The 13,228-nt window shown below is 60.9% G+C and overlaps 1 protein-coding gene across 1 annotated transcript; it reads left to right on the top strand.

Annotated features, from left to right (window-relative positions):
* The first annotated feature begins 1,501 nt into the window (after positions 1 to 1,501).
* LOC118652687 (translation initiation factor IF-2-like) lies at positions 1,502 to 11,327 on the top strand. Its single transcript, XM_036302740.1, has 5 exons — positions 1,502 to 3,380; positions 3,993 to 4,714; positions 9,174 to 9,367; positions 10,682 to 10,837; positions 11,275 to 11,327. The coding sequence occupies exons 1-5, from the start codon at positions 3,138 to 3,140 to the stop codon at positions 11,325 to 11,327; spliced, it is 1,368 nt and encodes a 455-aa protein (XP_036158633.1). The 5' UTR covers positions 1,502 to 3,137.
* Positions 11,328 to 13,228: the final 1,901 nt, after the last annotated feature.

The following is a 13,228-nucleotide window of genomic DNA, read 5'->3' as shown; positions in this document are numbered from 1 at the left end:
CTCTCTTAAAAAAAAAAAAAAAAAAAAAGGGAAAAAGAAAATCAATGGAAAAAATATCCTCGGATGAAGATTAACAAAAAAATGACAAAATAAACCAAGCTCCAGGTTCTTTGAGATGGGGGTGGGGGTAAGACTAGTTCTGTGTTCAGTAAATGGGGCTCCGTGGCTAGGAGATTCCAACACAGAGCCAGGCTGGTGGGATTTGATCCCAGGCTCTGCAGCTTCCTAGCTGGTGACTCTGGGGAGGTCACTCAACCTCTCTGGTTTTTCATCTCCCCATATGCAAAGGAGGGACACTGCGGTGGTAAGGATCCCATGAGTGCCCTGTGTAATTTGGATGGGGCTACACTGTCATCACAGACCAGACAGAAACAGGAAGGAAGATGAAATGAGGACACCGCACGGGGCAGGACCACCGCACCCAGATCTGGCGGTGTCCACCCCTGGGGGACAGGCTCTGTCACACCCCCAGTCTCCCCACAGACACACACACATACACGAATCACCCACTTTCCCATTGGGCTCAGTCCAACCCTGTCTCCTCAGGGCCTGGGGGCACCAACCGGCAACAGAGAAGGCCTCGAAGGGCGGCCAGCCTCCCTGGGCCTCCTCCGGAAGTGAGACAGCACAATCGTGTCCCAGGGACGAGAACGGGAAGGGCGGCCATTTGGCCAGGCCCGTTTCCTGTGGGGTTTCCCCTGTACAGAGCCCCGGGATGGGGCCAAGGCCACTCCCCATCCTCACAGCCACAAACGGCCTGGGTCTCTCACGAAGGGGACACTCCGAGGCAGGTGCCCAGGAGCCAGGGCCCCCGCTCCCAACGGCTGGCCTCTCAGGCTCATGGGTGACGGTGTCCAGGGAGGGCCGAGCTCCTGGCAGCTGAAGGCACGAGGGGAGGGTGGGCCCCGGGCCGGAGGAGCGAAGGCCCCGGGCCTCACAGATGGATGCACGTGTGCCTGAGAATGCACTGCAGACAGGGCGTGGAGGCATGAGACACAGGCCGGCATCTTGTCGCCCCCACCGCCACTCTGTGTTCCAAGAATGAATATGGGCCACTTCCGCCAGGGGCGCCACCACCGCCGCCGCCCCCAAGCCTGGTCCCCAAATACTTTCCACCCTCTCTCTCAGAGCAGCTGGGATCGGAAAATACCAAGGGCTGCAGGCCCCGCCCTGTCCGCCGCCACCGCCCGCCCTCCCAGCCTGTCACTAACGCTTTGCCTAATGGGCCCAGACTCTCCGCAGAGGCCCTCTGGCTAGGGCCCCAGAGCCAGCCGCCAACCTGGGCTGCCCAGCCAAGGGCCGCCTGACCACCAGCCCCCCGCCCCTTACCCCCATCCCAACACCGAGACCATAACAACACTCACAACACAACGGGCAGCCCTCAGAGGCTGGCACCAGGGTGGAGGAAGGCACGGCACAGTCCAGTGGGTGGGCCCTGCTGCCCACCCAGGGCTGGGGGAAGGGGGCGGGCTCAGGAAGGGGTGAGTAAGTGAGGACTGAATCACTTGTTATAAATAGGGGAACCATGGAAGTCACATCCCAGCCCCCATTGCGCCCGGCCACACCAAACCAAACTGCAACTCCTGCCTTAAACTTTCATCTCCCCCAGACCAGTCACGGCATTGCCAGGGGCGGGTACCCTAACATCCACGTGGTAAGCCCTGAAGGGCATCCTATGCCAGGTCCACCTCTGCCTTATCCTCAGATAGGTCCATGTCCCAGCCTTGGTCGGCCTTTTTGGGGTTGCTGGCCTGAAGGGCAGTCACTGGCTTCCACGCCCTGCCCTCCTCCCATAATTGCCAGACCCAAGACTTGGGGTCCCCTGGCTTCCCCAAGGCATTCTCAGGGTGGGTGACCACAGCCTTGGATTGTCACACCAGACCCAGGCCAGGGGGAGGCCAGGAAGCCGAGGGGCTCAGCATCTCAGAGTTGAGTCCCTGGCCCCTCAACACCCAGGCCCCCCATCCCAGACCACCCAGGCCTGCTCTGCCCAGAGCCTCGGTGACCACACCCAGGGTGGCGCCAGCTCCAGCACCCTGGGGCAAGGCGCCGCTGGAGCATGACTCAGCCGTGCCCAGCATGGCGGCGTCCTTGTCTGCCCAAGGATTCTCACACACCCACGCCTGCTGCCCTCTGCGTCCGTCCTTCCTGGGTGACCAGCCTTCCCCAGACACACCTCCGTGTCCAGCCAGGACACCTGGTGACAGAAGAGAAGGTGGCCAGAGTGCCCCCAAAGGGATTTGACAGTGGGCACCTGGACAGGGACAGGCTCACACTTCTCCCCCCTCATTTTCCCAATGCTCCTCACTTACAGATAGAGAAACTGAGGCCCAGGGGGTTCCGAGGCAAGTCCAAGGTCACCCTGTAGATCTAAGGAAAAGCCTGGCCTGATCCTGCCATAAAGTGCACCCAACGTGGGAAAGGGCCAGACACTGAGGGCCAGGAAGGAGTTTTCTTAAGAAGGCCCAGGGTTCCTGGCAGCATTATTCGTCTTGAATATTCTACCCCACCCAGCCTCCAAGGTGAAGGGCAAACTCTGAAGAGTGTGTTGAGACCTATCAAAGCGCCATCTGGCCCATGGTGACCTGGTGATCCCACTGCACCACGAGGCCAGTTACCCCGAGACCCCCTGGGATGGGGGCCTGCCCCACAGCTGCAGCTTGCACGCATCTGGCCTCCACTCGCAACAGGCAGGGTTGGTACGGGGTCCCTGGGAGGACCCTGGGAGCATCCACCCTGCTGGCTCTTTTCAGTCAGCAAGGGTCTGCAGAGACCTGGAGACTGGGCCAGCACTGACAGGCCCGACACCCCTGGACACACCCTGTCACGCATGTGCTCCGCGTGCCAGCTCCAGGCCAGGCTGGCAGCTATGTTAGGCCCCCGCTAGGCCCACGGACGAGGCCCGCCAGTTAGGGTCTTGAGGGGGCTCTCAGAACACCGTGCAAGGGCGGAGGGCAGTGGGTGCCCCCCTGGGCGCTCAGACAGAGCTGGCACCAGGCCCCAGGACAGCAGCGTGTGAACACATGCACAGGGCTGGCCCGAGCACGGTGCGTGGGCGAGCGGACTGGGTGTGTCCCACATCACCTCGCCTTTAAGCCTGGGCACCTGTCGGGTACTGCCCTCCAGCTCAGGCGGGCATGGGCATGGCTGCCAGAGGACAGCTCTTATGCCAGGAGTCCCACACCCCCCAGCCTCACCCTCATATCCCACCCGTCATGGGTGGGCTTCTGATTGGGGCTGGAGCAGAAAGGGGACAGGTGACACGGAGCCAGCTACACCTCCAAGACATTCGGGAAGCCACTGGGTCTGGGCTTGTCTGGGCCACACAGCAAAGTCAGTGTAGGCTTTGGTGGCGGTCAAGTCCTGTGCTGGGGTTAGAGGTCAGTCTCGGGCTAGGATGGGGGGTCTGGATTCAGTCTGGGCCTTTCACCCTCCTCCTGCAGGGCAAGGGTACAGGGACCCCAAAATGCAGAGGGTTGGAGAGCCAGCTGTCCAGAAATCTCCCAAACCTGACCCCTTTCTATGCCATCCTGAGGGAGCCCTTCTCTCCTGGGCCAGGAGGAGCGAGGAGGAGCCAGGAGAAGGGGAGAGGGGTCCCCCAAGCCCCGCTGCGCTGCTGGCCCCTATAAGGCCTCCGCGATGGAAGGTCTTTCCCGCATTCACCGACTGACATGTCAAGAACCTGAACCGCTGTCACGCGATCCCATCCACATAACTCCAGCCGACCTCCACCCACTCCTCCAGCTCCATGCCCACCAAGTCCAGGAACACCTCCAGGCGGCGGCGGATCCCTCTCCCTGCCCCCACCCAAGCCCGGCACGTCCTCCCACCCCGTTGCCAGCCCTCTGCCCACCTAGACCTGCCCCAGTCGCCTGGGGACCCGCCCTCCCCACCAGCTCTCATGGGTCTCCTGGGGCGGGGGAGGTGGCGGGGGCCCCCAACGGGCCCGGGGGAGAGGATTAAGGCAGGGCCGCCCTTCTCCCGCTCCGTAGGGGGCGCCCCAGGACTCCGCCGCGGACGCCAGAGGCACCGTCGCTGCTGTCCCCACAACCTCCGGCGGCGGGACGCCCTCCTGCTCGCCAAGGGCCGGGGACCTGCCGGGCGCACCCCCACTCCGCCCACGAGTCCAGCGCGGAAAAGTTGCGGCCGCCGCCGCGGCGCCACCACCTCCTTCCAGGGTCCCTCCCGACTCACCGCGGGGGAGGGGAGCGCGCGCGGCGCCCGGCAGCCGCCCGGCCAGGCCCGCGGGCGGCGGGGGCCGGGGCGGCGGGCGCACGGGTCCGGCCGGGGCGGGGGTGGTCGCCAGCCGAGCTCCTTCCCACTCACTGGCCGACCAGCCGCGGGGCCGAATCGCTTTTAAAACCTCCTCGTCTCCTCCCCCGGGCCGGGCAGGGGGCGGGCGCGGGGCGGGGCGGGTGCGCCATCATGTGCCCCCGGAGTCGGTCCGCCCCCACTTTCTCTCTGCGGTCCCCCAACTCGATCTCGTCCCCAACTCAGCTCCAACTTTCTCCCTCCGGACCCCGACTCGGCCTGGGCCCCAAACCCAGACCAACTTCCCCGTCGGGGTCCCGGACGCCGGGCACAGCCCGTTTTCCAGCCAGGGCTCGCCCCAGGCGGTCGGGGCAGAGCCGACACCCCAGTCCCCGTCGCAGTCCCGAGCCCCTCTCGCCCTAAGTCCTGCCCTTTCGCAGGAAGGGAGGTTTGGCGGCGGAGGGTGGGGTGGGGGAGGGAGGGGGAGCCAGGGAGCAGGGTGCCAGACCCAGGACACCCTGCTGCTGGGGATCCGGGATCCTACCAAACGCTAACCCTCACGTCCTCCACTCCCACCGGGTTTGCTTCAGCCCCGGGCAGTCCCACCTTTTATCCCCCCCGACTCCCTCCTGCTGCTGTTGAAGACTCTGGTCGTCTGGTCCCAGGTGGTCCCTGCGTGGAGGAGCCCTCCCTTCCCTCCCCGGCTTCCCGGCATCCCCGCCCCCACCCCGGGCCTCTGGGAAACTCCCGGCTCCCGCGGCACCGCTGGGAGAGAGGCCCTCCCTGGATCTCTCCCTCCTGCTTGCGTGTCTGTCCCACCTCATCCTCCCCCGACCTCCCCTCCACCGGGAGGAACACGGGGGCATTGTTCCCCAAGATGGGGCCCTGCCTTGGGGCCTGGCCCTGGGCCCAGGTCGGGGGCCGGAACAAAACGCAGTAAAGGCGGGGCGGGGTGCCCTCGGCTGCCAAGCCAGCCTCCTTGGGCATGCCCGGCCACCACTTTGCCTCTCCAAGATGGGACAGGGGCTGGTGGGCGCCACATCACCACCATGATGCCAGGCAGGGTTCTGGAGCCAGAGGACCCTTCCCAGACCGGTGTGGACATAGATTTGGGGGACAGTTTTCCCTCCTCCCCTTCCCCCCAACATTTCCAAAGTCATATAATTGGGGCTGGGGTCAGATTTTTCACCACCCACCTCCTGGGTAATTAGAGTCATTCTGGGTGGGAAGGGGACAGCAGCAGGCCCAGGCAGGGTACTGAAGGGGCTGGCTGGATGCCTCTAGGTCACCTTGCACCCCAGAATTTCTCCAGCATCCCCTTCTTCCTCAGTGCAGCTCAGGCGGCTTGGCCTGGATCTTGGTGGGATTAGGGAGAGGGGGCGGAAGCCACACCTAGCTCCCATCCCACGGGGCCCGGCCCTTGGGGGCTCCTGGGTCTTTCTTCTCTGTGGGGCCCAAGGGGAAGGCTGGCCCAGGCTGCAGGATCTGGCAGGTTGGGGCAGGAGGGGGCAGAGCCGCCTGCCTGTGGGGCCCTTGGGGGAAGATTTGGGGTGGCATAGAATTCCCCGACTCAGGGCGGGGCCCAGAAGTGGGGTGGGGCACTTGCCACATGGCCTCCTGAGCATCTGCAAACAGGACAATGAAGTTCCCAGGGTCTGGTGTCTCCCTGTGGACACACACACACAGAGGCTCATCATTCCAGAAGTAGAAAGTGACCGAATGAAGAGGGGGCACAATCTCCACACGTCCAGAATGCTCCCTTCACACCTCCAGACAAAGCCTCCCACCCAGAACCCCTCCCATCATTAGCTTAATCAGGCTCACATTAGGGGAAACGCCTCCTCCATTCTGGCCTCCTGGAATACCTGGGCCAAGACCCCTGACCCCATATAAGCTGTACCCCTGCACAAGGCTCAGCCCACCCCAGCTCATTTAGCATTCCTCTGCCCAAGCTTGGAAGGTCTTCCTGGTGGCCCAGCCCTTTCTTTTGGTCCCTCTACCTGTGCACCGATGCCCTGGCCCTGAGCAAGCCAGTTTACCCAGGACAGCAGCCACCAGGGATGGGAGCTCTCCAAACTGCCAAGTGATCCTTTGTCATGCATGACAGGGAGGAGTGGGGTGACAGAGCCAGGGTAAGGCCAGGTCAAGTGGCACAGAGCGCGCGCACACACACACACACTTGCTCATTCTTCAAACATTCATTGAGTGCCTGCTATGCCAGGTGTTGTTCTGGGCACTGGGGACACAGCAGAGAACAAGCCAGAAAAAATGTCCCTTCCCTCCTGCGGCTGTCATCTATGGGGAAACACACACAATTGATAGATAGGTATGAAGATATATATGTAATCGACCCTTGAACAACATGGGTATGAACTGTGCAGGTCCACTTATATTTGGATTTTTTCAACAAATACTGTAAGTGTATTTTCTTTTCCTTATGATTTTTAAAAATATATTTTATTGATTTTTTACTGAGAGGAAGGGAGAGAGAGAGTTAGAAACATCGATGAGAGAGAAACATCAATCAGCTGCCTCCTGCACATCCCCCACCAGGGAAGTGCCTGCAGCCCAGGTACATGCCCCTGACTGGAATCGAACCCAGGACTCTTCAGTCCGCAGGCCGACACTCCATCCACTGAGCCAAACTGGTTTCGGCTCCTTATGATTTTTCAACATTTTTTCTCTAGCTTACTTTATTGTAAGAATACAGTATATTATATATAATATACAAAGTAGGTGTTCACTGACATTTATATTATTGATAAGGCTTCTGAGTAACAGTAGCCTATCAGTAGTTAAGTTTTGGGGGAGTGGATTTTTCTACTGCATGGAGAGTTAGAACCCCACCCCCCATGTTGTTCAAGGGCCAACTGTAGTATGCTGGGTAGTATGTGCTAGGGGGAGAAGGGGCGGGGGCAAAGGAAATGAGGTGTGAGGGGATAGAGGCTAGGTCAGGAAAGGCACCCTGAGGAGGAGGTGACATTTGAACAAAGACTTGTAGGAGGTGGAGGAGGAGCCATGCAGACATCTGGAGGAAAAGCTCCTGATGAAGGGACTGGCCAGTGCAAAGGCCCTGAGGCAGGAACTCACCTGGAGTATTTGAGAAACAGCCACAGCCAGGAGACCAGAGTGATGGGAGGGGGAGGGGAGTGGAGTGGAAGAACTGAGTTTCACATCTTTGCTCTCTGACTTTTAGAAAAATATTTTTATTGATTTCAGAGAGGAAGGGAGAGGGGGAGAGAGAGATAGAAACATCAGTGATGACAGAGAATCATTGATCGGCTGCCTCCTGCATGTCCCCTACTGGGGATGGAGCCCACAAGCCAGGCATGTGCCCTTGAACCAGAATTGAACCCAGGACCCTTCGGTCCACAGGCCAACGCTCTATCCACTGAGCCAACCTGGCTAGGGCATGCTCCCTGACTTTCTAGCTGAATATGTTTGGCCAGTGATCATGCCTCTCTGAACCTCAGTTTTTTTATCTGTAAACCGGGCCTGAAAATGTAGTTTGTAGTTGTTCCTAGGCTCTGAGGTGAGATGCGCTATGTGCTTTCTCGCTCAGGGCCTGGAGTGGGATAGGAGCATAGCTATACCGGATACTTGCAGCCCAGCAGGCCTGGAATGGGGGCAAGCGGGCTGGGTCAAGAGACCCCGACAGACCCAGTCGCCTGGTAAGTCACCCTGGCTCACACACACAGGGCCGCCTGCCGGGCCCCATGGCAACGCCGCACACAGAGACATCAAACAGGCCCTGCCGAGGAAGTCTCACGTCACTGTGGTTAGAGTGGCTCCTCCCAGCCCATCCTGGCTGGCGGCTGTGCTCCTCCTTGCCAGTCAGGGCCCGTGCTCCCGCTCCGTAGCCCTGGCGACAGGCTGTGTTATGGACTGAGCAGGGATCCCACCACCTGCCCCCTCACTAGGTCACCAGCCACTCCCCACATCCGGAGTAGGACCTGATGTGGTAGCCTCAGTTCACTGCCACTAAGCCTTCCATTGGACAATGCAGACTGGTGCGGCGCATCAGGAAAGCCCTGTCTACCCATCTACAGAGGGCCAGAGGCGCAGGGATCTGGGGGGACCCCAGCCAGGTGCCTGAAATCCGCAGGGCAGAGTCAGGGTGTTGCCCAGGGGCACAGAAGGGTGACTCAGACAGGAATAGCCCCCAGGCCTGGCCCAGCCAACCAGGGGTGGGGGGGACTGACTCACCACCCACCCAACACAGATGACATCAGGGCCTCGCCGGCCACCCCAACTTGGCAGCAGGCCAGAATGGGGGCACCCACGAGATGTCACATCTAGTGGCCCTCTCCCCTCCGACTAGGGCTCGGCAGGCTCTGGGTGAAGGAGGATCCCTCCTGGGGTCTCTCCCCTCATCCCATCCCCCTTTTGCCCGGGGATTTCGGGCCTCAGCCCCTCTGACGTCACTGGGGTTACTATGGCAACTGGCCGAAGTTCCCAAATAAAATTACCGCGGGCGGGTTAAGTTTCCTAGGAGGCAGCCGACGGGTAAACAATGGCGGTGGCAGGCGGGGCGGCGAGGGGCCGTCTCACTCGGCTAGGACCCAGGGGTGCCCCAGGGCAAGGAGCAGGGTCCGGCTGCCCGCCCGAGACCTGAGGGCCCGCGAGCACCCAGGGGACTGGGGCACAGCTGGGGGACAGCGAGGCCGCCGACTAGATGGGCGGGAGATGGGGGGAGGGGGGCCTGGGAGGGGAGGCTGGGGCGGCAGGGAACAAAGCGGGGACCCGAGGCCGGGGATCCGCCCTGCGCGCGCGCCGCCTCCCCCAGCCCACCGCCGGCCTCCAGTCCAGCTGTGGCTGCTCCCAGCTGCCTGACTCCCACATCTGGCGGGCCGCGCGCTCACTTCCTGTCGCCCGGGCCGCCAGGAGGGAGGTAAAAATAACCCTCACCCCCCCTCCCCCAGCGGCGGGCGCCTTCGGCGGAGACTTCGGCCCAGAGGAGGGCGAGGCCGAGCCGCCGCCGGGGACCGGAGCCCCCCTGGGGGCCGCCTCCCGTTCCTCCCACTGCCCCTGGAGGAGGGGCGCCAGGGGTGGCACAGATCCCAGGCTGCGCGAGGGGCCTGGGGAGCCGACTGCATTGGGAAGCCAGGCCCCGAACGTGGGCCACCAGAAACCTAGGGACTCAGAGCGCCCCAGCCCCAGTCCCCACACCGCGCTGACCCACATGCCGGGGGCCAGTCAGGGGTCACTCACTCACTGTACAGACAACCCCCCCCCAAAAAAAAACCTCACCTCTCCGGGCCTGGGCTCACCCATCTGTAAAATGGGGATGGCAGTATCCCCTTCCAGGTGCTTTTGCTCAATCCTATTGAGCTATCATTCCCCCCCATCCCTGGGGAGCTCCTGAGGCCCCCGAGTACTATTGCCAGGTAAAATACAGGCACCCAGTTAAATTTGATTTTCAGATAACGAATTATTTTTAGTACAAGTATCCATGCAGTATTTGGGACATACTTACACTAAATATTTTTTCACTTGTTCTATATCCGAAAATCAAATTTCACTGGGTGCCCTGTATTTTTATTTGCTAAATCTGGCAACCATATCCCTACCCCACCATCAGCTCCGGCCTGGAAATGCTCGGACAGACAGCTCCCTGGTCCCCTTCCTTCAGGCTTTACCCCTTCCCCCCATTCTCCAGAGCAAGCCAGTTACATTCATGCACATCCTCCATCCAGCGTGCACTGTGGAAAGCCACCTCGTGGGCCACAAGGCCCTTCTTGTCAGGTCTCTACTTCCTCTCCAACCTGTCTTTCACACCCACCTGAGCATCCTTCAGGTCCTGGGGCACCACCTCCTCCAGGAAGCCTTCCTTACCTGCCACCATGACCCTCTGATTTTAGACTCTCCAGGAGAGTCTGTCCTCTTCTGTCTCCCTATTCAGCCATTTGGGTGAATTACTCAATCATTTGAATAAAATGAACATTTCTTTTTTTGGTTAATCCTCACCTGAGGATATTTTTTCCATTGACTTTTAGAAAGTGGAAGGGAGGGGTAGAAACGAGAGAAACACCGATGTGAGGCATTAGTTGCCTCTCGCAGGCACCGAGGTACGTGCCCTTGTCCACAATCAAACCTGAGACCCTTCCGTCCGCAGGCTGATGCTCTATCCACTGAGCCGAGCCGGCTAGAGCTGAACATTTCTTAAATGACACAATTCTGGCAACTTCCTTGATGGAGGCCAGGTGAAGGGGGACACATCTTCTGGCCCACCAAGCCCTGGTGCTGGTCCCCACTCTTTTCCCCACCCCACAGGGTCTGAGGCCCTGGGCTGGCCCTCCTGTGGCCCCCTTAAGAGGGGTCCTGTGGGTGGGCAGCTCGGAGGTGACTATTATGGGGTCCTGGGGGGCCTAGAGTGAAGGGGGGCCTTACAGTCTGACAAAGGGCCTGTCATCGCCTCTGGAGGCCACAGGCTTCAGCTCCTTTGTCAACAGCCAAAGGCGCCCACTGGGTCCGTACCCTTATGTGTCCCCGCCAAGCTCCCTCATGGACTTGCCATTCAGACCCACACGGGGCACGCCCATGGATATGACCATCACCAAGGTGGGACCTGCACATGGCCCGACGGGTATGGGAGCCCAGCCCGTCGCCCTGCCTGGTTTTAAGTGTGGTGCTCCGCCTCCTTTGGCAAAGGAGTTTGCCTCTCCCTTACGCAGTTTCTCCATCTGTAAACCAGGAATAATAGCCGTGAGAGGTCAGGGGGCTGGTGTGAACGTGAACACCCATAGGCACACACGTGTAGAACAGGCTGGGACAGAAGGCGCTCCTTGTTGGCTCCTCTGAAGGTGAAAAGCCAAAATCCCCATCACAGCCCTGCGATCGCCTCACCTCAGCAGGTCGCTCCCCCACATCCATCTAGGAGAGTTGGCCCAGCTTCTCAGGGTTCCTCTCACCCCACAGCGAGGACCCTATGCTGCTGTCCCCTCGCCCTGCACTGGCCTCCGGACAGCCAGGAGGGGATCTGGCTTGGCAGCGACACCCTGTGTTCTCCCCATTGCACCACAGCTGTCTCCTTCACCCACATCTCTGTGCCCACCGAAGCGACAGGCCTGGTCTGAGTCCCTACTCTGGGGAAGGCCACCGGGTCCCGGAGCCTCTTGCCGCTCCCATCCGGCTGGAGGCTCGAACCTGGGTCCTTTCGCGCCGCCGAGAGGCCCTGCCCGGCGGCGGTTGCCAGGCAACGCGCTGTTTGTTGGCGTGGGGGGCGGGGCCGGCGCGCGGTGACTCACAGCTGCGTGATGCGGGTGGGCGCCGCGCCCGGCAGCCTGGCGGGCGTCCCGAATCCAGCCGGCCCGGCGGCTGGAGGGGCCCGGTGGCGGGGGCGCTCCAGCTCCCAAGTGGGCGTCCGAGGCCCGTGGGGAAGCGGCGGACAAAGCCCGGGCTCCCGGGTTCCGGGGCTCCGTTTGAACCCCCGCCCGGCCTCTCCCTCTGGTTCTGAGACTTAGCCTCAGGGCGCTGGCTGCTCCTCAGGGAGATGGGCGCGCATTGCGTGCTGCAGGAGCCCTTCCCTGGGGCGCCGGGCAGTTGGCATTGCGATCCAGGTACACGCCGGCAGCAACTCCGGCTTGCCCCGACTCTGAGTTTGATCTCCAGTGTCTTTGGGCAAACGCCATAGCCTCGCCGAGCGTCAGTTTCCCTGTCTGCTGGAAGGAGGCAGCAACGGCGCCCTGCCTCTCAGGTGGTTTGAAGATTCTGTGAATCAATAGTGAGGCAAGCAATGCCTGTCACAGCTGAGTACCAGGGCTCTGCCCCCCACCCAGGAGGGGGGGCGTGTGGGAAGTTTTATCCTGGGTCCGAACCCGATAGAGCAGGGAGGTCAGGGCAGGGCGGTCGCCCCTGGAAATGGGTGCGGGTCATAGGACCATGGAAGGGTGGCATGCACGTGGCTTCGGAGGCCTTGTCCTGAAGCTGGGGCTGGCAGCACCTGCTGCGGGCCAGCGGCGGGAGGGGGAGGGAGGCCTGGCCGTGAGTCACCACCCAGCAATGAGGCCTGAGTCACGCAGGGCGGGGTCCCCCCGCAGCCCCCCCAGCCATTCCCACAAAGGTCCTTTGAGAAGAGTTCTGAACTGCCCATCCCAGCCCTTAGGCCCTCTGCGGGGTGGGCTGTGGGTCCAAGGTCCCGCTGGGCTGCTTCCGCCATGTCTGTGAAAAGTCACCATGAGCAGCCCAGCGTCCCCAGGGAGGGGGCTTCCAGGCAGCCTGAGTCACTGGGGGCCAGCAGAGGGTCACACGCATGCAGTGGGCAAATTGAGTCAGGCAGCCCGGGAAGCCAGGCAGGCGGGGGCCCCTGGAATCAGGCTTTGGAGACGCCCCAGAAAGAGCCACCATTCTTCCCATCGGGAGCCTGCCACTCCTGCAGCGACTGCTGACAAGAAAAACAGCCGGAATGGGGCGGGCGCTCAACTGGCCACCTCGCCCTGGCTCTCCCACCCCTCCTCCCTACCCCCGGGCCTTCTCCCCATCTTAGCTGTCCCTCTCTTTTTTCTTGTTTTGTTAATCCTCACTGGAGGATATTTTTTCCATTGATTTTAGACAGAATGGAAGGGAGGGGGAGAGAGAGAGAGAGAGAGAGAGAGAGAGAGAGAGAGAGAGAAAGAGAGAAACATTGATGTGAGAGAGCCACAACAATTGGTTGCCTCCCCCACGAGTGGTGCAACCCAGGTAGTGCTCTTGACCTGAATCAATCCCGAGACCCTTGGGTTGGAGGAGCAACGCTCCAACCATTGAGTCACACAGGCCAGGGCTTAGCTGTCCCTCTTGAGCTTGGTGTGGAAGGGACAGCGGGGGCACTAGGGTGAGGAGAGTAAGGCTGGGCCGCAAAACTTACGTGTGCACCAAAATGGTAATCAAGATTAAGTATTTTTTTATATATATTTTATTGAATTTTTTTATAAATATATTTTATTGATTTTTTACAGAGAGGAAGGAGAGAGATAGAGAGTTAGAAACATCGATGAGA

This window comes from Myotis myotis, unplaced genomic scaffold (genome assembly GCF_014108235.1).
Source record: "Myotis myotis isolate mMyoMyo1 unplaced genomic scaffold, mMyoMyo1.p scaffold_m19_p_33, whole genome shotgun sequence".
Classification (NCBI taxonomy): Eukaryota; Metazoa; Chordata; class Mammalia; order Chiroptera; family Vespertilionidae; genus Myotis; species Myotis myotis.
Note: the sequence above shows the minus strand (reverse complement) of the source record. Positions and strands in the feature narration are given on the sequence as shown.